This window comes from Sinohyriopsis cumingii, chromosome 9 (assembly GCF_028554795.1).
Source record: "Sinohyriopsis cumingii isolate HCF-2022 chromosome 9, ASM2855479v2, whole genome shotgun sequence".
NCBI lineage: Eukaryota > Metazoa > Mollusca > Bivalvia > Unionida > Unionidae > Sinohyriopsis > Sinohyriopsis cumingii.
In genome coordinates this window covers 5448116-5473648 of record NC_142969.1, presented here as the reverse complement: position 1 = coordinate 5473648, position 25533 = coordinate 5448116, and the positions used below count along the sequence as shown (strand labels likewise).

General features: G+C 35.2%; 1 protein-coding gene across 3 annotated transcripts; it reads left to right on the top strand.

The window, feature by feature from the left end:
- Window positions 1-250: 250 nt before the first annotated feature.
- On the top strand, window positions 251-24967 carry LOC149791211 (protein mono-ADP-ribosyltransferase PARP14-like). Of its 3 annotated transcripts, XM_089969680.1 has the most exons (8): window positions 251-314; window positions 3136-3223; window positions 6458-6502; window positions 15237-15662; window positions 17400-17827; window positions 20118-20316; window positions 20641-21005; window positions 24262-24396. In XM_089969680.1, exons 2-7 carry the CDS (start codon window positions 3184-3186, stop codon window positions 20652-20654), a joined length of 1152 nt encoding a protein of 383 aa, XP_089825806.1. In that variant the 5' UTR covers window positions 251-314; window positions 3136-3183; the 3' UTR covers window positions 20655-21005; window positions 24262-24396. The 3 variants fall into 3 exon arrangements, with proteins under 3 accessions (XP_089825806.1, XP_089825804.1, XP_089825805.1); XM_089969678.1 differs by lacking the exon at window positions 20641-21005 and having other exon boundaries at window positions 24262-24967; XM_089969679.1 differs by lacking the exon at window positions 20641-21005 and having other exon boundaries at window positions 313-373; window positions 24262-24967.
- Window positions 24968-25533: the final 566 nt, after the last annotated feature.

Genomic DNA, 25533 nt, shown 5'->3' with positions numbered 1-25533 from the left:
AACATAGTCTTTATATATACATGGTATTATTTTATGAGATAAGTCAACATGTAGACAAGAAAATCCTTCCTCGGCATTAATTCATCTACATGCTGGTAATATCAAGGGTTCTTGAGTGGATTGGGTGCTTGTTACGTGTGAATTTATGGCCCAATTTTGTCTAGAAGGAATTTTTTTGAAGTGTTGGAGATAAGGTTTGTGAATATGAAAGGTTTGGAGAATTTAATTTCCCAACAAAGACCGCTTGAGACTTGTCTTAACATAGCCAGGCTGCACAGTCTCAGTAAGTTTTGCTGCTATCGACCAGGCAGTTGGTGAGTTGACATCGTCTTCCTTATTCAGACTAATTATTATCTGATAGCGCTGTTTACAGGTAAGGAATTTAACTTTGTACGCACGAAATAGAAGAGCGCATGTCATAAATGGAGATCGATTCTGGTACCTGACTGATGGTAGACAGCAACCACCACCAGCCTGGTACCAGAATCGAGCAGGAATATTCATGATTTCAAGTGATTGTTTGTAACAGCATTGAAAATGTATCTAATTTGGCATGGCTCAAGTCCCAAAGCATAATACACCACCATTTTCCGTTCTTGGATCATTGGCTAAGTGCTTTTTTTAAATTCTTTCTTTCGGTTAATATACAGTATACATTTATTGAGATATTAAATTGTGCATCTTGGAATCATTTAGAGGGCAAAGTTAAGGCTCGAGATGCAACCTAAGAAAACAATTTGAGATTCGGTACTTTTGATTGTGATTAAATTTATAATAGTACAACTTTCACGATCTTTTTTTGATATTGTTAACAGCATTTTATCTCAGTGATGTCGATGGTTTTATAGTATCATATGCAGTTGTTGGGATTCGATCGGGAGATTTTGTTTTGTGTTAATATGGTCCTGAGAAAAAGGGATTGGTTCTGGATTGATTGGCTTAAATTGGAGTTAGTTGATTACCGAAACATTTGACGATATTGGAAGTAAACTTTTGACCTAATTTATGTTTTGTTCACTTGTTCTACCTTTATCTCCTTCTACGATCAGCTCTGAGTTGCAAAAAGACATCGTGTGAAATGTTTTAAACAAAAGTGACAGAAAACGTTATAGAGTCCAACCATAACATTGTATACACAATGTGACGTATTTCAGATCATAGCACAAAGTGGATTCATATTACACAATGTGACGTATCTCAGATCATAGCACCAAGTGGATTCATATGACTATGGCATTTTGTTGTAGTATTATGTCATAATTTTATTCGAACTAAGTACTTACAAGGAAATGGCCATTCAAGTACAAAGTTGCTTTTCAAAGTTCTAGTCAATGTACCTAGTTAGTAAATGTATGTTATATTACCACTGTAACACCGTTGCTAGAGACTGTTTACGTTCAAAATCTGCATAAGGTAGTTGGGTCACAAAATTGCATGCTCATGGAAATTCAGTTGAAGAAATATTTTTTAATGAGGGTTAAGTCAGGCAAAATATATTGTGCAGCTATTTTCTCTCGCCATTTTAGAATCTATTTCGCAACACGTATACAATTGTTATGTATATGTAATTTAATTATTTGTTTGTTAGTTTTAATTTTTTTATTCCATTACATGTTATTATAAAATAATATTGTTTACTGGACTTGATTTCTTTTCAGAATTAAATTCAATCATATTTGACCAGATTCTTTTTTACTTAATTGATAAACAACTAATAATAGAAGCACTGTATCTAGTTTCTTACCTTGATTCAGAACCACTGACCGTTTTGGTTAACAATTTTTTTTTAAATTTTGTTTTTTAGCCTTTCTCAGATTAAGAATTATTAAGTTAAATCAAGACCATACCCGGACGATGTGATAATTATCATGTAACTAACTTCCATTCTTTCTTTTAAAAGGAACCCCTCGCCCACATTCTTTCTTTTAAAAGGAACTCCCCCCCCCCCCCATTCGAGCATTTGTTTGCATTTTATTTAGTCTTATAAATCATATTATGATAAGAATTTAGTGAGTCGTGCCTTAACATTTGAAAAGTCAAGTTGTTTTATGTTGTGATCATTTTGGCTAATTATATATTTTTCTTCAAATAATTTTGAATTCAAGTGATCCTGTTCCTTTGAAACACTTACGCGCTCTTACAAAATTCTTGGACAAAGACATTCACTGAAATTTGTACGGAATTTAAAACTGGAATAATATTTTCTTTGATTTAACAAGAAACTGTTGACATAAGAGCACTTTGTAGGATACAAAAGACGTCATCATTTTCATTTAGGATCTTATCGGGATTCGAACTCAGTTTCATTCATGACTTTTTATTACTAGGACTTATATTATTTTTAATTCTTGGATTTTTGGATTTCATTTTGTAAAACCGTAAGTTCTTTTTGCTCAATTTTCAAATGATATTCTAGGGAAATAAATTATTTGTTACATTTTACAAAGCTTGTTGTCTTTACTCTTTTCTGTTACTTTTTGTAAGAGCCTAGATTCGTAACACAATATATATTGTCTGATTGATTATATGCGATGAGGAACGACACAATTTAGACCAGTGTTGGCGCCTGATAGTGCTGTAATATTGTCTTTAATGATTGATCGGTAGAAGGTTTACATATCGCATTCCTTAATAAGCCATTATATCCAGGTACTACCTTAACATTCATCTCCGATATAGCAAGAATATTCATTTTATTATGTGGGTTGGTCAATGCTCTTATAAACCCTGAGAGGGTTATCGGGTCAAATGGCAAACAAATGTCGACATAAAAGGAACATGATGTAATTATGAATGCAGAGACTGGGACATAAAGATTCAAAACCATAACTGTTAAAATAAAGATGAATTAATAAAGAATAAACCAGATCTTCATATCTTTCCAACACTCATCGTTTACTTAAGGTTGACTCTATATTACAATTTATGTACGCACGAATATACATGGCCAGATTAATAAAATGATTGTTTAAAAAGCTTCGCTAACAATATTAATTTTAGTTAGAAAAGAGATCCCAAATAACAATCATGTATATTCAACGATCTATCATGTTCATTCCAATTTGTAATGTCCATGTTGTTGTTCCTAGGTCCAGTCGTATTCATCGAAACTATTTAACTATGTTGTTTACACAGTCCATGACAGTATCAGTGGGTCCTAGTCTGAAGTGATTGTCATCGTCGATGGCAGAAGCAGAGAGCTATAGTCCAAGCGACGAGGAAGGTATGTATAGGTCTGAAAGTATACACGAGACGGGTTATAAATTATATCAAACTAATCATTATACCTACACAAATTACCTACGTATCTGCATACCTAATTATACTTATATCCAACCACCGCACACACACACACACACACACACACATATACACACACACACACACACACACACACACACACACACACACACACATACATACATACATACAATCTCAACGATACATATATAAAGACTCCATCTTCCCCGAAAACAATGAAGATAAAAGAGCTGGATAGATGTTTGGGAAATATAAACAGATATAACGCATTGAACGGAACACAAAATAGCCACAAAATATACTTTGCACGGTTTTATCGCTGAATACAGAAACATTTTGGAGGGATTTACATTTTCTTAAATGATATAAAGCTACATACAGTAATGTATAATTGTTAGCTTCAAATATTGGGAAGGTTCTATCCTATATATGTAAGGTTTTCTTATATTTTAATCTGCCAGAAAGACTCTGACGTCCAGGATTCCGAATACAGTTCAGGTAGAGTGCGTTCTGCTCTCTTAATATAAAACAGGTTTGAAATTGATTATTATATTATCAAAAGGAAGTAGTTTCAAATGATGAAAATTCAAGCGTGTGAATAATTATTCCGAAATCACTAAAACTGAAACACGCTTATATTCAATAGCAGTGTTAAATCCAGCAAATCTCCAATAACATTTTCTTGATATATAAGGTCAGCGAACCATAATTATCTACTTTTAAAGTAAAGGATCATATACTTTCTGTTAAAGGATTTGTTTGGTAGAGATGGCTCTGTTAATTATTCAATCAATTGGTTGTACTTATACCACTATGTGAGGCTGTAAACGATGGAATAAACTCTAACAGAGTTGACATTGGTTTCACTACTCTTCGGCATTTGGGAATATTAAATAATCTGCACCATGAATTTTCACGTGTTAAACACAAGGAAAGAGTGAACTAAGCAAATATAATGTAAATATGAGTATTTGTTTCCTGATATTCTAACAGGAAGAAATACGATTTATCACGGAAATGAGGTTGTTGATTCTACACCCTTTAAACAGCACCATTGCAGGATGAATCCTCTCAACAAGGAATGTTTATAAAACGAAATTCAATACTTAGCGAATAATAATTCCAGTATCTATGAATTGACCGGGTTTTCTACAATTTGTTTGGGATGCAAATAGTCACGTGGTCTGGATTTTATTACACATAGTTAAATTCTGCGGACTGGTTCCCAGTTTCCAGGTCATTCGATGTGAAGTTTTATATATATTTACGCCTTACACCCTAATAATAACAACAACAGTCCCCCACCCATCCACTCCTGTGATTTCCGATTAAATTTTACAAACTCCAGATTAAAGTCGACCATTAGAAGTTGAAACAATGTAATTGCACAGACCTGTATGCACTCTAACAATGTAATTGCACAGAACTGTATCACTCTAACAATGTAATTGCACAGACCTGTATGCACTCTAACAATGTAATTGCACAGAACTGTATGCACTCTAACAATGTAATTGCACAGACCTGTATGCACTCTAACAATGTAATTGCACAGAACTGTATGCACTCTAACAATGTAATTGCACAGACCTGTATGCACTCTAACAATGTAATTGCATAGAACTGTATGCACTCTAACAATGTAATTGCACAGAACTGTTTGCACTCTGACAATGTAATTGAACAGAACTGTATCACTCTAACAATTGACCTTATCTCGAAGAAGGCATATAGCACGATTTACAACCCAATCTTTGGAAATTATTGCATTTCGCTTCGGCAAACATGTTCCAGCAGCGCTTATTAAAGGGAGGGGTCATATGTCAAACAAGTGATATCACTAAAATGAACACGATTTTGTTTTGGAAAGATCGAAATACACTGAAAGTACCAACGGATGTTTTAACAACACCTGCCATACGCAAGCGTAATTTTAGAAAAAAATAACACCCTGTTTTAAACAGAATCAAACATTTTTTATATTAAAATAATGATTTTAGCAATATATCACTTGCAAGACCCGCTATGACACGCTGCCTTATATTATTGTATAACGAATCGACAGCTCATGTCTAGTGAAGATTGGGGTATGTAGTTTGTCGCATTTAAAAGGCTAATGCAAGAAAGCTTCGATCTACATAAAAGTTAACGCTCTACTAATGAAATCTGCTGATCTGGTGACAGAACGGAAGTAAATTGGATTACAAGTATTACATCATCGCGGCTGGGTATTTATCGATGTGTAATTCGGACTTTATTTACTTTGTGAGTGATTAGGTAAAATGTATACATCGATAAATACCCAACCATGATCATTTAATCCTATAACGATTTTATAGCACCAAGTAAAATTATCTTGAGTTCATCATGCATTCTTGCGTGCCTAGGCCAGACAATTCATTCGGCCATTGTACTGACTATAGAAAAAACATTATTCTCACCCAGATGTATTCATTTCAAATAGAAAAAATAGTTGGCTGCTATGAAACAATTGTGATTGCAAAAATGCTTCAACGTTTAACCTTTTAAATGATTCGGGCAAATTTCATTCACGGAAGATCAAACGAAATTTCTGCATTTGCACCACCAATGGACTTATCAGTAAAAAGTGATGCCAACAATCCAGCGTTTAATGAACATGATATCGTCTAGTCTATATAACGCCATCAGCTACAACAATCCCTGGATAGATCTCTTGGAAACCATTTGGAAATTCCTTGACGGATCCAGTGATGGAAATCTGAAAATGTGACAGTTGATTTAAGTCAAAGTGCGCTATGCCGTGCTTGTGTTTCATTTGTCTGACCTCTTGCGGGATACTGTCAAGTTAAACCCGTAAATGTTATGAACAAGACAATATCTGAATTTCCAGTGCATGCTAGTATAAATAAAATGATGTGAAGTTTTGGTATGGTTTATTATTATCGGTAATGTTTGGTACGGGTTAATATTATCGGTAATGTTTGTTTTGAAAATTATATAGTCATCTGAAGCTAACAATGGTACTAACAGTTACAGAATCTACTCAATACAATATTTTTGTTGAACACAGAAATCATTTTGGGGCGAAAGTTGTAGTATTTAAATGTGTTTTAATCAATATTACGAAGAGTAGCATAATTTTTCCTTAAATTATCTTAATAAAATTACCCTGTCAAAGAAAATATATTTTACAATAATTTCTTTCTTATATTAGATTATCATAAATCCAGTGACTTCGTGGAGACTAAACACAGTTCAGGTAAATACACCTTTCTATCTCAGTATTTACAAGCTGTATATACAAAAGCACGTGTTTCAAAATATCCTGAAAGGGGTAATGATTTAAATGTATTTAAATATTATAATGAGAAGAATAATAGTTGTGTTGTTTGCTTAAAGTGGTAAACAGTAGTTATCCTATTCATAGGAATGATATTTTACAGCAATACATATATGATGTTAGACTACCACTAACTGTATCAAGAAAAGGGACCTTTTTCTGATTGCTAAAGGATGACAAAAAGCAATATAATAAAGACAGCTATTCCAGATGCTCTTAGCTCTAAGAGATCAAGGTGACGGCCATGTAATGAAAGCAATACATTTGCTGGGTCAAACAAACACCAGTCTGAGTTGATTATGGGCAATTATAAACCATTCACGTCGAAAGGTTTCTGTATTGCCTGTTGTTGATTCTGCTAAGCGTATACCTATTGAAATATTAAGGGACACACGAGCTTCTCTGAGTCTTTTTGTTATCAAGTACTTTGCATTTTTCTGGGAATTCTTCTTCTTCTGAAAGTATTCTTGTTCAGGAAGGATTGTGCGCCGTTATTTATGGTATTTTACATTTCATTAATTTATCATCACGCTTAGTCTCACGACCAGTCAATGTCGGGGCAGTGACGTCCTTTGACCATAGCGGGTATTCATTTATTAAATGTGTACGACTCTATGCTCTTGAAATAAGTACCGGAAATGAGTGAAGACAACAAGCTTTGTAAAATTATACAAATAATTTATGTTCCTAAAATACTAAGTGGAAAATACAAAAAAGAACTTACGATATTGCGAATTAAGTCCAAACCCACCAAGAATTGAAAAAACACAAGTCATATCAATGAAAAGTTTTAAGTGAATCAGAATTCAAATCACGATTAAATCCAAGGTGGAGGGCGAATAGCTAACTCGAACCAGACCATAGTAGTTATACTATAGCGTTGTATAACCTAGGTATTGACTCTCCGTAGAATTTAGAATAAATATATGTTTCCTGCTCGTTAGCTACTGTCAAAAGTCTCTTGTTGAATCAGAAAAAATATTATTCCAGTTTTTAATTCTGTCAATTTCCAAGGAATGTCTTTCTCTAACAATTATCAGAGCACTTTTGTATTTCCAGGAAAATTAATCACTTGAATTTAAAAAATTTGAAGAAAATAAAAGCCGAACCAAACTGGACACAACATAAAACAACTTGACATCTCAAGTGTTATGGCACAACTGTTAGAGTTCTTATCATAACCTAAGCTATAAAACTAACTACAACGCATAACAAATACCCGGATGGGGGTCAAGAGTTCAACCTTCTGGAAATAATAGAAGCTTGTTGCATGACAAATATCCCGTCGACCAGCTGTGGCCTTGGTTCAACTTATTGATTCTTACTCTGAGAATAAATTTTAAAAAATGAAAAAGTAGCTTACCAAAACTGTCATTGATTGTGAAACAAGGTCAGCGAAAAGATACAATGCATCATTTATTATTAAATTTAAAAAAATCACTCAGAACTGAATTCTATTTTGGATAATATCAGATCCAGTAGACAAAATTACATTACAGTATCATGTAGTGGGAAAAAATTAAAACAATTTAAATCTAACAGACAAATAATTAAATTAAATATACATAAAACATGGCAATGACCTAGTTGGTAATATGTGATTGATCTGCTTGTAACTGAAAAACCTTGCTTAGAAAACTGATTCCATTGAATTTGAAATCAATGATTCATACCCTGCTGGTTTACTTAATAGAGATATGGCAAATGGCGCTCTTCAGAATATTGATCAGGACGTTATTCAATTTGCTGACTTATTATGCATTTGTCATTCTTTTGATGACGCTCTTTAGCTCCTCTTAGTAAACAATCAATAATAACAAATAATAATAATGAGGACTTCGTATAGCGCCTAATCTTTACAACATTAGATAATACCTATAACATAAAAACATATAATGACATTATAACAAAAATCACCACAAAATTAAATGTAAAAAACATGCTGAAAATATTTAAGGTCGGGAACATTATTAGGTCTTTAAGTTTGTTCTTGCAGTCGAAATAAGTGAGTTTTAAGAACACTCTTGAATGGGAACACTATGTCTTTTTGTCTAAGTTCAGTGGGTAATTCATTCCACGCTGCTGGGCCCTGGTATGCAAAGGAAAGTTGTCCATATGACTTCGTCTTCGTAGTGGGAATAATGAGTATACGATTGTCAGAAGAGGAGCGTAAGTATCTTGCTGGTGTGTACATATGGGTGAGGTCGGAGAGGTATGTTGAACTGGAGTCCGTCAGTGAAACGTAGCACAGAGAACACATTTTGTGTTTGATTCTGGATCAGATGGATAGCCAGTGTAGCAGCGAGGAGGTGTACTCCGATTGTGGTACTCTAAGTATGATCCGAGCAGCTGTGGTTTGAACTTTTTGAAATTTCTGAAGTAGAGATTGAGATGAACGAGACAAAATTGAATTACAATAGTCCAGTCTTGAAAGTACTAATGAAATACAAGTGTTTCAGTGGCATCAACTGAAAGATATTTGCGAGTGGAGCTGATGCGTCTCAGCTCAAGATATGCATCCTTGCATATGTTCATGACATGTTGGTGCAATGTGAGAGTACAGTTCAGAGTGACACCCAGGTTTCGTACTGACTGTGTGAATTTAATGTTGGTGTTACTGATATTTATTGTTTGAGGTAAAGGATGTGAATGAGAAAGTCTTTGTGCTGTGATCAGAATGGCTTCAGTTTTATCATCATTCATCTTCAGCTTGTTACATGTCATCTATGATTTCACATCAGAAATGCACCTCTCTACACCTTGGATGGTAGCATCAACTTCAGTTGGGCGGCTAGATTTGTATATTTGGGTGTAGTCAGCGTACATTTGGTGAGACACTGGATCATGATCTATGACACTTGAGAGCGGCTGAGTGTAAAGAATGAAGATAACAGGTCCAAGAACAGACCCCTGCTGAACACCACAACATAGATTAACTGGGCTGGAGTGTATTCCATTTGCAGATACAATTTGTGTCCTGTTGACCAAGTAGGACTTGAACCACAGTAAGGCTGTGTAACGAATGCCAAATACATGCTGGAGACGGTGAAATAATATATCATGGTCCATTGTGTCAAATGTTACATACAAACCAAGGAGGGTGAGGACTGTAATCTTTCCGCTATCCAAAGCAGAGAGAATGTCATTAACTACTTGTAGAAGAGTAGTTTCAGTAATGTGGCAAGGGCGATATGCAGATTGTACATTACTAAAAAGACTGTTTGAATTTAGATGAGATACAAGCTGGGATAGAACAACCTTTTCTAAGATTTTTTATATGAATGGGAGAATTGAAACTGGGAGGTATTTCTTTAAATCGTTATGGTCGAGTGTTGGTTTCTTCAACAGAGGCTTTACAATGGCAGTTTTGAAAAATGATGGGAATTCCTCGGATGAGAGAGAGGTATTAAACAAATCGGTTAGTGAAGCCCATACTGGATCAAAGCACTTAAGCAGCATTGCTGTTGGAATTGGATCAAGTTCACATGACTTTGGTGCACTCGTCATCACGATTCTACGTCCTATATCCATATTGGCAGGTTCAAATGCCGCAGAAATTCTGTGTCCCAACTGTATAGTGACGACGAATCAATTGAAATTGTGTAGTCAAGCTTATCTCTAATGGTTTGTACTTTGTCACAGAAGAAATTTGCAAACAGGTCCGGAAGGTCGACTAGAGAGAATGTAGTTGGAAGTGGTGTACATTTGTTCCTTGATATTTGCTTGTTAGTAACCTTAAAGAGCTCTTTGCAGCTGGAACATTCCATGACCTTAGTACTGCTGTGGGCTGACTTCGCTGAATGGATTATGTCTGTGACTTTCTTCTTAGCGGCCTCATAGATTTGCTTATGAATAGTAAGTCTCGTGGAAAGTCAAAGCTTTTCAGCTTTACGGCGGTCTCTTGTAACAGTGCGAAGCTGGTTCTTAACACTGCTATACCATGGATAACACTTTTGAATTGATACTCTGCACTTGATGGCTGGGGCATGTTTGTCGACCAATGAACGGAGGCAGTTATCGAGTTGTTCTGCTCTAGGAGGTAGGCAAGTTGTTAGGTTGGCTTGGAAGGCATGCATTAGTTTGGTGCTATTTATCATACGAAGGCTACTCTTTGAAGCAAATAAAGATGGAGGGTTAGGGACTGATACGTCAAGATGGCATATAATGCAGAGGTGATCTGATGCAAGTTCGTGGGATACTCGGGAGGAACGTAGAATATTATCATCAGGTCTATGAAGAATCCAGTCTAAAATGTGACCATGTTTATCGGTGGGTTGGTTATCTGACTTTTTGAGGCTGAAAACATTAATGGAATCTATGAGTTTTTATGTGTTTGGGTTTCCTGGACAGTCAAAATGAAAGTTGAAATCCCCATGAATAATCAGGTTGCCATCTATCGAATTTCCATACTCCAGGAGATTCGGAAAATGCTCCAAAAAGAGAGATTCAGTCAACTTGTTTTTTTTTTTTCTACTAGGAGGAGGGCGGTATAGGCAGAAGAAATGAACTGACCTTTATTCCTGTGTAAGAGTGGTTTGGACTAGTTCAAACGATGTGTGGTAGAAATTGAAAGTTGTGGTGTGGTTAAGACGTTTGATCATGGAATTCTTTGTGATGACATGAATTCTACCTCCGCAAGTGTGGCGGGGGAACGACTTGATGGAGTAATCGGTGGGTGTTAGACTCGCGCATTTGGGCTCATTGCCTGATGTTTTCAGCCATATTTCTGTCAGAAATAAGACGTCGATATTCTGATTGTTGATACAATTAACTATTTCTGTGCGCTTTTGCGTTGGTCCTATTGATTGGGCATTGAATAATGCAATATGCAGAGGTATCTCTTGGATAGTTGACACAAAGATGGACGAGGTTAATCAAGTGGTTAATGATAATATTCATTCCTAGTATTTTAGTCCGGGTGACGAAACAAATACGTCGTCATTGAACAGGAGCAAGATCCAGCGATGTCATTTTTGTTTCAGAGGGGTTTTAGCAAACCAGAAGCTCAAGTGTTATCTTGTGACAAATGGGATCCTTATGATAAAATGGAGACCACATGAGGTACCTGCTGGGGATGATTGATCAGAGAGCTATTAAATTGGTGCACCCAGGTCATAGTGACAATCGACAATCTCAGTCTGGCTCATGAAATTCATTCGGCTAGTCATTTAGGAGTCGGTCAGAAGTATCATAAGATCTTGTATCATTTTTATTGCCCGAAAATTAAAAGTGACCACTGAAGTTATTAATAAAGTAACTTCACCCAACAAAAATTCAAAGATTTATTTTCTTGACTATGTCTGTAGTTTCAAATAAAAGTTGTCAAAGGCATCTAATATAGCAAGAACTAATCTCAGTATAACCAGAAAAAAATAAATTAAGGTACGAGAGAAATACAACATAAAGGAGTTTACAATCTGATGATAAAATTCCGGCTCTCTTGCCCATATCTCAAAATCCTATTCAGTTTAAGTGTCATGGTCCACATACAGTTCAACAGAGAGTGGGTTACATAAATTGTATCGTTAGGTTCTCTGGGAGGACACATAACTAATTTTTCCATGAAACTATGTTAAATGAATCTGTTGATAGAGATAGCCATGTTAATCATTCAATTAATTTGCTTGTACGTGTCCCACACTGTGAGGATTTAACGGATGGCATGCAATCCTATTTAAGTGACGTTCGAGTAACAAATCATTGGAATTCAGAAATAATGAATAATCTGAACCAGACACGTTTGCCTCTGCATCCAGAAGAAAAGAGTGAACAGAAACAGCTATTATGTGAACTTGAACACTTGTTTCTAGATATTCATACAAGAACAAATAAAATTTATCATGACATTGAAATTGTAAATTCCACACCTGTGAAACAACACCCGTACACAATGAACCATCTCAAACAGGAATGTTTGTAAAATGAAATTCACTATTTGTTAGATAACGATTTCATATAATCAAGTAAAAGGAACTGGAGCACTCTTGTGTCGAAATCAGATAATACTTTCCATATGTGTAATGACTATAAACAGATGAACAGTGTCATTACACCATTCATTTAGAACGCTAAGAATCGATGACTGCACTGACAAGATAGGCAGTGCAAAATATACCGCCAAGCTTGACATTTTGAAAGGATTCTGTCAAGTGTCACTTGCAAAAATATCAACGGAAATTTCGGCATTTGTAATTCCAGATGGACTATAGTAATTAAAAAATGTTGCCGTTTGTTTCGAAAGGTTCACCTTCAATTTTCCAGTATTCGCTTACGTCGATGACGTCATCAGCTGCAACGATGACTGGAAAGATAATTAGCAAACCATTGGGAAAATCATTGTTCGACCAAGTGATACAAATCTGACTATTAATTTCGGCAGATTTTTTTCTTTTACCATGCATCGCGGGGTATGGTCAGATTAAACCTATAGAGGTTACGGGGTCATGTCTCTCTCTCTCGCTCTCTCTGAATTTACTGTACCTATCAGTAGAAAGCAACTTATGTGAATTATGCTTATATCTGGATACTATTGGAAAGATTGTTCAAATGTTTCCATAACTGATGAACCTCTGACCAATTCGTTGACTATGAAGACTACGTGCATTAGCCAGAGAAACTTCATGAGGACCATACTCCAGATTTAAGTCACTCATTTAAAATGTCTGTCGATGCAAAGTAACTTATAGGTTGAAGTTTGATGTTGCAGGAGTACATAATTGACATGAAGTACATAAGACGTCTATGAAATTAAAATTAAATTAAATTCGTGTTGAAATCTGACCCAATTAAATTTTGTTTTGCTTCAAAAATATTCCAAAATATTCACATTCTATTTTGCACTTGTCAAATGAGGTTGCTCGTCCGTAACATCAGTGATCATTAGGATTCGAATAGATGACGGTTAAGGTGCAAAGTCACTGATGCATTTGTGTCATGTACATGTACTGGGGTCTGGTCAAAAGAGCTTTAAACGTTTTCGACCAGGTCACTTTCTGCTTAAAGTTTGAGAAAATAAAAGAAATTAAATTACCTTTTTTATTGGTAATTGATTGCATATTTTTCCTAATTGTAATTGCAGCAGTGCAAACAAGGTATTCATACCAGCTAAAAGTTTTCGCTGAAGTTTATGTTTGGACTTTTACCTACAATGTTTAGTAACTGTTGAGGTACAAACCAAACGAAATATCGTCTTCTTTGTTCCCTATTAGCATTATGTGTCATATGTAGCACATATATTCATGACACAGATTTAGCACACCTATATTTGAGTCCACTAATTGTTAGAGTTGAACAATGTCCGATCGCTGAGCGATAGATATTTAAAGGTGTTTCAGGTCATCTATGTAATAGGGTCATTTAAGTTTGAATAACCACCAAGTAAGGTGTATTCTAATGTAAAGATATCCGATCGCCAGTGTGCAAAAATATGCCAGAGTAAAATATGTACTGTATTTGAATCATACGAGCGTAGTCTTACATGAAAAAGTGTGTCAATACAGAAAAAGTGTAATTTATTTCCTGATATTTTGGCAAAATTATCAACTTCCCAACGAATACTTACAAAAAGTCGCTTTCGCAATCGACTCAACAATAAACACGTCAAGCATTACAGTTCAGTCAGGCACACACACACACACACACACACACACACACACACACACATATATATATATATATATATATATATATATATATATATATATATATATATATTTCGCTGCGTTTTATCAAACGCGTAAATCCCTTTTCCAGGTTCTTGTCTTGTTTATTGCATATACTCTCAGCTATGTGTACGTGTTGATCTTTAATTTCTTGCGATAATCTTGTTTTATTAACTTATCTAGCAAAAATAACCCCCAGAAAATGACATAGCGTAGCTTCATTGATTGAACGTATGCAAAACGAACACTTTGTTAGCACATTGCAGAATGTATATAAAACATATTGAAGCACAAATATAGGAATACAGTCACATTATCCTTACACCAGGCCGACCATTCCTAACACTCATCTTGTAATGCTGAGCGTCAAGCGCGGCAGCTGCTGGTGACATTTGTATGGGGTTCGAACCCGCGACTTTCCGCATCCGAGTTGGACGTTCTAACCACTTAGAGAATTAAAAACAATCCAAGAACAGCAAACACATTTATAAGCATTGATAAAATACTGCAAGGAATGCAATTTCTATCATCTGTATAATTATCTACGCAAAAGTAAATAGGTTGTTTTTTTAAAAAATAACAAAGGTGATTGATATTTCTACTTCAAACGTTATGTATGTATATATGCATTTCCAACACGTTTTCATAAAAACAATTGCGTGTTTTGATCTTGTGAATGAAGTCATTTGGAGATAAACACCTGATTTTGGATGTCATTTTTTGCAGTCTTATTGTGTCGGTATAACTGGTGGACGTAGACATACAAGAATGAATTGATCTAGTATGACTCTAGTCTAATGTGCACCTCCTTAATGAGTGCATCTCTTCTCGCACCAATGTGAATGCATACCATACCTCCTCCTATAAGTATGTATATCATTCGATGACAAATTATCACAATTTTTTATGGGTCGAACGGTGAATGAGCCGTGGTTTGGAAAATATTTTAAATCTACTCGTCTTCTATTCTTCTTCTTATTATTATTATCAAGGTACTGAATGGGACCATGGCTATGTACATCTCTGCTCCACTCGGAACATATCCGTCAAATTCCTCCGTAGGCGAATATCTGAATGCAGAGTACAAGCGATTGTAATATCTGAGAATAGAAAATTGGATTTCTCGGGTGGATTGGCCAAGGATGTATTGAACGCTGCTGGCAAGAGTGTAATTTCTGATCTCAAGAGAAAAACAGGAGGACGTGACCAGGAACCAGGAACAGTTTTGTTTACAAATGGCGGTGCCTTGAGAGAAATAAGACATATCATACACATTGTGACACCGGTTTGGAGAAATTACAAGAATCGTACTGGAAAAATGGAGTGCTTGTATAAACTGCAAGCAGCACTCATTAATTGTTTTAAGCGTTGCGTTCGTAAGTCTCTGACATCCGTTGCACTTCCTGCCATTGGGTCTGGTGAGGTTTGTTTTAATAGCTTTGTTTTGTATTACAAAATTCAATATTTTTTTACAGCTAGGAGATGCATGAGTCAGAACAAAATGCGATTACTTTTGATATACACACGTTGTCCAAAAATTAATTTATGATACCATCTGATTTTGATTATATTAATAATAGATGGACTCAGAAAACTATTAATTTTGCTATATATTATAGAGTTTATTTCTCAGTACTGAACTTTACACTGTGTAACAATCAATACAAATCATATTTTAATATAAACTACATTCAAGGATGCTTCAGGATAAAGTTCTTGTCATGGGTTCAAAGGTATTTCTTTGAGAGTCCAGACTGTAAACAAAACAACCTGCAATTGAACACATATTAAACTTCCGGATCATCACTAAGGCCTTAAAACCCACCGTGCACTGTCGCCGAATCACACACAGACTAACCCACCATAAGCTCATATTCTAAAGAAATCTTTAAATCCATACCAAGAATGCTTAAATCTAACCCTTGTATCACCGCAAAAAGTAGACATGAAAAAATACTTTAAAAATAGACGGGTAGGCCTACTACATTCGTGGGTACTAAACCGGAAATAATTATTGCGATCTGATTCCAGTTGACTTCCTAAAACGCTGACGAAATTTGTAAAAAAAACAATACCTGTCACTTATCATGTCCACGATACATTAGTCAGTGTCCACGATACATTAGTCAGCATCCACGATACATTAGTCAGTATCCACGATACATTAGTAAGTATCCACGATACATTAGTCAGTATCTATGCTTAATCGTCAAGGATGTTATGATGGAAATGTAGTTGTATAATCTCTTTCAGGGTTTATTTAAACTATTGATATTCTAAAGATATGTATCTACATATGCATTACGACTTGGCGGTACGTTTAATAAATAACCAGGACTTACACCGAAGATCATAACAAGTCACAATATCCAATTACATATGAAGTAGCTACGAAAAATTATAGGAAATAAAACTGGTGGACACTGAATGTTGGCTACCTTAGCGTGAATACGTTTAACTGGGGTGTAATGTGGTATCCAAGGAAGGGTTACAATACGGTATGTTTTTTTTTATACCGTACGTTGGTAACGACGAATGGATGGCAGTCACGTTCCTGGCAGTGTCTTCGACAGTGTTGTCTCGGTTAGGGTAAAATTTGTAATGGCTCAACATGCAGATCCTAAATTTACTGTTTTACAATATATGGATATAAAGGGCATTTAGTTAATTACTGAGTATCAAACGACAGCTTTGTCTGAAAATAACATATTAGCAATGCATACGAAGCAAACGGTAATTGGTAACTCTTTCTCTCTTCTCTTTGTTTGTCCAACACTTATGATACACGTAGCAATGATTTCTTATCATGCAAGAGGAAAGTTGCAGAGTTGTGTCCCTTACAAGTTATTTGTATTTAATGTTGATCTATCTATTAGAGCTGTATATAGATTCAACCAGTTTTGATTCCGCATTCAATTCACGTGACATAATTTTGCACGTGATATACTTTAATTGATTGGTTTGAAACATAATTGGATATGCTATAAAATACTCATCTCCCCAGACAATTGGTATGAATATGTATATCCAGATTAGCGATTCCTTATTCTTAAATCTTAAAATCCACCCAACAATGCTGCGCTTGCAACTAACAAAGAGAAATGAGTACCCTGTGGTACATTCTGTAAACTAAAACTTTCAAAATGATATTTCAGGAAGCTGCGGTATTCCGGCAAGACTCTGCTGTCTTGTTTATGCATGTGCTTTGATAAAAATAGACGAGTACTGCCGGTTAAAGAAGGTAACAAATCTTCAGATATACTTCGTCGATATTTCTGCAACCATCCTCACTTCCGTTTCCAAAGATTTCAAACCCGCGTTTAGCAATGGGTACAGAAGTGCAGCAGATCAAATCAGCAATGAATTAGAAAAGGATTTGGGAATAAAATCTCACAATATTCGAGAAGGATTCCAGGTGAAGGCATACAAAGGAGATATTAGCATATTCAGAGAAGGCAGTATAATATGCGCTGTAAATAAAGATCTTACTCCAAGCGGAAGTGACGCAGAAAAAATTGCACATCAAGCAGGGTTTGCCTACAGACAGAAGCTGCAAGTTCTTTGTCGGACAGGAAGATACAAGGTGTGTTTTTATTCACTTTTTATAAACGAAATTTACATTGCTGAAGTCAAGTTGTTGTCCGATTCTTTAGTTATTTGTTGTAACTTTTACAATGGTTTGCATTAACTGTGTCTTAGCACAGTTATCAAGCCGATATTTTCACAAATATTTTGTGTTTGTTGATCTACGTACTTTATACATTCTAGAAAATATTAGCTAACAAAGGCCTACCTGGATGTCTATAAAGATCAGTGCATAGTATAACGACCTATGAATGTCAGGGAGCACTTTGCTACGTTTTCCACAGGTACCTACTGCATATATTTATCAGTTCCATCCAAGCAGACTACAATCTATGGCATGTAGTGAGGTCTCATGGGTCAAGTGATATTCAGATAAAAACTGGATTCATAAAATACCTCTACGTTTATCTCAATAGCAATTATTTACTTTTATATTTATTGTATGCTGGTACTGTATGAATACATATTGCCTCACTAGAGTCCCTTATCCCTTCACTAGAACCCCTTATTGCCTCACTATCTCCCCTATCGTCTCACCATAATCCCCTATTGTCTCACTAGGATCCCATATTGCATCACTAGAACCCCTTATTGCCTCAATATAATCCCCAGTTGCTTCACTAAAATTCTCTATCGCCTCACTATAATCCCCTATTGTCTCACTAGGATCCCCATCTGCCTCACTAGAAACCCATAATAGCACACTAGGATCCCCTATTACATGACTAGAATGCAAATATTGTACAAGATTAGAGGAGTCTATAGCACCATCAACTTTTCATACTACTTCTTGAAAAAGTATCCAAAGATTCCGCATATTCAGGCCTAAAAAGCGAAATTCATGATTGTGTAAAATATCAACGTAACTAAACGTCTAAAGCATATCATTTGAATCTATGTCTGCTTAACACGTTTTTCTTTCTGCTAAAAACACTGGAGAATTAACTATAATCATTGTTACAACCAATCCTCTCCCAGTCTATGTTCACAGATATTGATATAGCGTTGAATTTTTTTGATTTATATATGACTTATTATTCACGTAGAACCAATGATGTTTCTGCAACTTTAGGAATATATCTTGCAATTGTTTTCTATTTCATTTCATACTTTGACAAAATAAATCGACGACTTAAATGCATATTTAATATCTGCAAGACGACTGTTATTTTCCTTGATATTGCATACTTTTGATGTATATGGGATTTATGTTGTAGTGTTATTTTCCTTGATATTGCATACTTTTGATGTATATGGGATTTATGTTGTAGTGTTATTTTCCTTGATATTGCATACTTTTGATGTATACAGGATTTATGTTGTAGTGTTATTTTCCTTGATATTACATACTTTTGATGTATGTAAGGATTTATGTTGTAGTGTTATTTTCCTTGATATTAGATACTTTTGATGTATACGGGATTTATGTTGTAGTGTTATTTTCCTTGATATTGCATACTTTTGATGTATACGGGATTTGTTGTAATGTTATTTTCCTTGATATTGCATACTTTTGATGCATACGGGATTTATGTTGTAGTGTTATTTTCCTTGATATTGTATACTTTTGATGCATACGGGATTTATGTTGTAGTGTTATTTTCCTTGATATTGCATACTTTTGATGCATACGGGATTTATGTTGTAGTGTTATTTTCCTTGATATTACATACTTTTGATGTATACAGGATTTATGTTGTAGTGTTATTTTCCTTGATATTGCATACTTTTGATGCATACGGGATTTATGTTGTAGTGTTATTTTCCTTGATATTGTATACTTTTGATGCATACGGAATTTGTTGTAGTGTTATTTTCCTTGATATTGCATACTTTTGATGCATACGGGATTTATGTTGTAGTGTTATTTTCCTTGATACTGTATACTTTTGATGCATACGGGATTTATGTTGTAGTGTTATTTTCCTTGATATTACATACTTTTGATGTATACGGGATTTATGTTGTAGTGTTATTTTCCTTGATATTGCATACTTTTGATGCATACGGGATTTATGTTGTAGTGTTATTTTCCTTGATATTATGTACTTTTGATGCATAGGTAAAATGTATTGTACATATATTCTCGCTAACATTAGATACTTTTGTATACGGTATTTATATTACAGCTGTAAAAGTGACAGTTACAATTTATTCGTTGTAACGGATCTTAAAAGACAACACCTGAAACAAGAGTAGCAACATTAACACCATTATCAAACAAAGAAATTAAAACAGAAAACGGCTTCGACTTAAATAATTCGCTTTTGCAATATTTTACTACACAGGGAGGACACGTTGCAGAAACAGTTGCTGGCGACTTATCCACTCATCTTGTTCTTCATTGTATTATTCCAAGCAAGAAAAAATTGCCTTTCGGGAGAGAGGATCGTTACAGAGAAAAGCTTATTGCCTGTTACACAAACGCTTTTCAAACGGCATTAGAACAAGGGAAGACTGTAGTAGCATTAAGTGTTCTTGGACTTGGTAAGCTATATGCGTATAGATCAGCAAGTTTACTATGATGCCATATTTGTACGACGTACATATTAAAGTCACCATATACATAACTAATAGGCCAAACTGAATTTGTAATCAGAAAGAAGACAAATGATGAATGTACATGATGTGTCAAAGTAGATTATCGATGCAGGATGATATCACCGTGTAACATTTTTTATTTGTTCCTTGGCAGTAAGTGCCATTTCCTAATTGATTATGCCTCAAAAGTATAGAAAATGGCTAGTATTCCCAACAAACTATGCTTTTGTGACTAAAATAGTGATATTTTGAAATTTACTTATTTTCCAGAACATTCCAGATAGCTTCAGTGCTGAGTAAACTTGGAGTAACTTCTTGGACTTTCAAGAACATTCCAGTAATGTAAATAGTATAAATACAGTGGCCTTAAGCCCACCAGTGTAGTTTAGTTCCAGCTGCCTAAGTGAATACATATCTGCATTTTTCTGCGATGGTATCAAGAGGATGCAAGCATCGGGCAGACACATTTTTGCTATATCTGCGGCCAGTTTATCAAGAGCGAAACACGGTCCTCCGTGGAAGCATCTGTTAAGATGTGGAGGCCTACAAGGCATATGTCAGCATGCCATTTGAAGATAAAGACAAACCCTGGGTAATTCATTTCGCCTGCGAGCACGGCAAAAATACTCAGGAAGGTAAGATCGACAATTGTTGCTCGGAGTTTTAGGTCATAAAATTCGTTAAAACCTTTAAAATTGTAACAAAAATAATTTCAAATGTTATAGAACAAATATATCATATATGTAAAATGTTGCGAGAATCTATTACACATTAGTCACGGGTGAAATAAAGATATTTTCGAAGGATGGTACAGAGGGGGAAAGAAAGTCATGAAGTTCGCTATCCCAAGAATTTGGGAAGAAACCAGTGACCACTCAAGCACCTGCTATTTCTGCATGGTGGACCCTTCCAAACGTTGGACAGGCAAATATTCACCTGCTTTCACGTATCCGGACCTTCCTTCATCCATTGCCCCGGTGCCACACTGCCATGAGCTCCCCATACCCACTCCTCTGGAGAGAGAGCAGTATTCTTTAGAAAAGGGCAGGAAGTCAGAGAGCGAGAAAGATGACACTTTCAGAGGTGGAGCTGAGGACAGAAACCCATACTACCCCAACCAAAAAGACCTCAACGACTTGACCTGAGATCTTGGTCTCACCAAGTCCAATGCTTAGCTTTTCACGTCTAGGCTAAAGAAGAGGAACTCGTTGGATGAAAGTGTGCAAGTCGCAGATCAGAGGATGTGTCACCAAGATTTTTCCAGCTTCTTCACCCGTCAAGATGGGATCTGCTTCTGGCACAATGTGACCAGTTCTATTCGAGGCAATCGGATTCGCATTTAACTAGAAAGAGTGGTGCATCTTCATTGACAGCTCATCCAGGAGCTTCAAAGCCGTGTTGCTCCATAATGAGAAAAGCTACCCGTCTCTTGCCCTGGCTCACTCGATGCACCTCAAAGAGGATTACAACAACATCAAGACCCTGCTGGATGCCTTGTAGTATGATGAGTACGGCTGGGAGGTCATCGGAGACCTCATAATTTTAGCATTCCTGGTGGGTCTCCAAGGCGGTTTTACCATGTTTCCCTGTTAGATTTGCCTTCGGGACAGCAGGGACACCAAGGCGTACTACCACAGGCAGGACTGGCAACAGCGGACCGAGTTCTCTGTGGATAAGAACAACGTCAAGTGAGAGGCACTGGTGGACACCCAAAAGGTGCTGATTCCACCACTGCACGTCCAATAGGGCCTTATGAAACAATCAGTCAGAGCTCTAGATAAGGAGTCGGCAGTCTTCAAGTACCTTCAGGACGTCTTCACTAAGACATATGAGGCAAAGGTGAAAGCCGATGTCTTTGTCGGACTACAGATAATGAAGATCCTTGAGTGCAATGAATTCCCCACGAAGCTCAATAGTAAGGAGAAAGCGGCCTTGGACAGCTTTGTCGCAGTGGTTCTGGGCTTCCTGGGCAAAAACAAGGCAGAACAATATGTGGAGCTGGTTGAGACTCTGGTGAAGAACTATGGTACAATGGGCTGCATGATTTCCCTCAAAGTCCATATCCTTGATGCTCATCTTGATAAATTCAAGGAAAACATGGAAGCGTATTCGGAGGAGTAAGGCGAACTCTTCCACCAGGATATACTGGACTTTGAACGCTGCTACCAAGGATAGAATAACGAGGACATGATGGGATACTACATTTGGGGCTGATCCGTGAAAGTGATTTACAGTATAATCGTACATCTCGAAAAACTACTCACTTGCAAATATTTTGAGGTCACTTTTGTATTACTTTAGTATAAATACATATTAATTTTGTATTCATATGTGATTTTCTGACTTTATCTGAACGAAAAGACGCAAATTAGCCCCTTTTATTTCGCATTGAAAATAGGCACTTTTCAAAATATCACTGTCCTGGTCACAAAAGGAAAGTTTGTGGGGAATAATAGCCGTTTTCTATACTTTTCAAACATAAGCAATTATGAAATAACACTTACTACCCATGAACAAAAAATGTGTTACAAAGTGTATTCCACATGTAAGTGAATCAAACGTCGTACTAAAATAGGCCACACACACGAAACAATGTTTCGTAATTAATATAGCGATTTTAATAATTGATTAATGCATGGCTTCTCACACAAACGTAGAACAGGAGACAAAGGTTTTAACTGGAGAAGTTGCAGTTTTACATAGCAGCGTCGCCTGCGTAATGATAGTCGCTTCTTCATTTGGTGATTTCTAGTCATTTATGTAATTTGAATATAAATAAGAGTTTATTGTGATCGACTCACCACACAACTCCATGTGTTAGACCATTAAAACTTTAAGAGTAAAAATTTGAGAATCGTGCGAATTGTTCTTAGGTCGGATAGAATTGCGGTTGATCTGGATAACGTATATTTTTTAGATTTCTGATTTCCAAGGCAGAAATTGTAAGCATCTCAGTCGATTCTCGTCAGTTTCCATCGATGGACTTAGATTTCATTTACTTATAAAGCATGCAACGTTGAGACAATATCCAATTGACGAAAATGTAGATTGAGTTATGACGTCAGGAAATCAACAGTATTCCAATTGGTAAGAAATCTCCGAGTAGCTTTCTATAAATAGAGTTGGACTATATGGATCACCACGAGGTTTACGCTTAGATTGGAATCTGCAGACACGCTTGAAGTTCTTCATTCGGATGAAATTTAGCGACACTATTGTGTCGAAATAAAATGCTGTATTCACAGAAAAAATAATTATATGCTCTTGTTCTCAACGTCATGCAATTCAAACAAATGCATATGTGTGGTTTCTCGTTGAAACAAAAGTTTATTCCCATTGAAATGATGCATAACATCACTGAAAATACAGTAGTATCTAATGAACTGCTGACGTGAAATTGCAGTTTATCGAGTTATGAACTTTGTTTCATATGATACATTTTACCGACCCTTCATATAATAAAAATGTTTACAGCCGTTGTATTCCTTCTGAGCATGCTACATTTCAGACTTTGGCCCATTTTAGTATTAAGCGTGCCGTCTTTTTTAATTTTATATCCATTTAACCTTCATTTCAATGGAGAAATACAGTACAACGTAATGTAATAACAAAGACAAACATATTTTGAATTAAATATAGCAATGTCGTATAATTCCATTAGAAAATTATAGTATGCATTCGAACCGATACCATATCGTTTCCTAAGTCTACCCAACATGCCGCATGTATGCATTAATGGATGTATCAATGGTGGTAGGTAGGTATGCATATATTTATGATCTAAGTATGTCTGTATGTATGTAGATTCACAGAAAGGTTGGAAGTTAGGCAGTTATTTTCTATATTTACTGTATTATTACTTTCATGACGAAAGATAAATATATATTGCAGATTCCGTCTATCTGAACATGGACTTGTGTTGCTCTGCATTAATGGACGCCCTGGACATACTTTTGAAATCATCAGATGAAATGACGTCCCTTGAAGAGTTACACATCATTTGCAGAGATGATAACGTACTTTATCGTACTGAAGCTCTTTTATATAGACTTGCGAAATAAATGTAATGTGTAAATTTATGCCCTTAGATAATAACATCCCGTCAATAGTGACTGCTCGTCAAGACATTTTCAATAGCATTAAAAGAAGATAGGAACATTTATTTGGTAAATATATGTGTTTATTTCAGAACAGTATTGTGTGCGTACAAAAAATATTGGATATGGGAAACAACGAATTTAAAACAACAAGCAATTTCATTTTATTCTAGCTGTGAATTACTTGATTTTCCACGATAAATAATTGTGATACTTAGTTGGAGTGGAATGCGTGGAAGAGCATTTCACACTCCCGTCAAGAGACATCGATAAAAGGATGACCAATCAAAATTTAAAATTAATTCTCAATAACTTATGATTAATTATTTATAAAATTATTGATAGTAAGCATTATGTACACCATAATATTTTATTATATAAATCGAATTCTGATAAACTATTTAACATTTGTTAAGAATATATCAAGATATATTTTTAAAATTTATTTATTTATTTATTTATTTTCTATATATTTAATAAGTGTGCATTATACATGATGCAAATAGTGATAAAACTGTTTATCTCTATTTAGTCATAAATTTTAGATATAGTCATCATTATATATATATATATATATATATATATATATATATATATATATATATATATATATATATATGAGTCTTTAAAATCCAGTTTCATGTATTTTTATGTATTAAAATATAATTAATATGTGCTGTATATGCATATATCCATGTAAATTATTCGTTACAGTGAAAGACAATTAGGTTAAAAATGTAACCTACTTATTTAATTTATGATTATAAGTGTTATGCATAACATATTTTGTATTAAATAATTCAAGTTCTGATGAAATATTGATCATTCGTTAATAATATATCAAGGTTTAATATATTATTTTGAGAAAAATGTGAATTATACAAAATAAATTAAAAATATTAATAAAATTAAAAATATTAATAAAACTGTTATATCTGTTTATTCATAAATTATATGTATATTATTTCGAAGATAAAACTCGCTCTTCATCATACCGCTTCCACTTCTTTTTCTGGATCTTCTTTTCACATCCAGCCGTGCCTCTACAGCTGGCAATAACATAGCA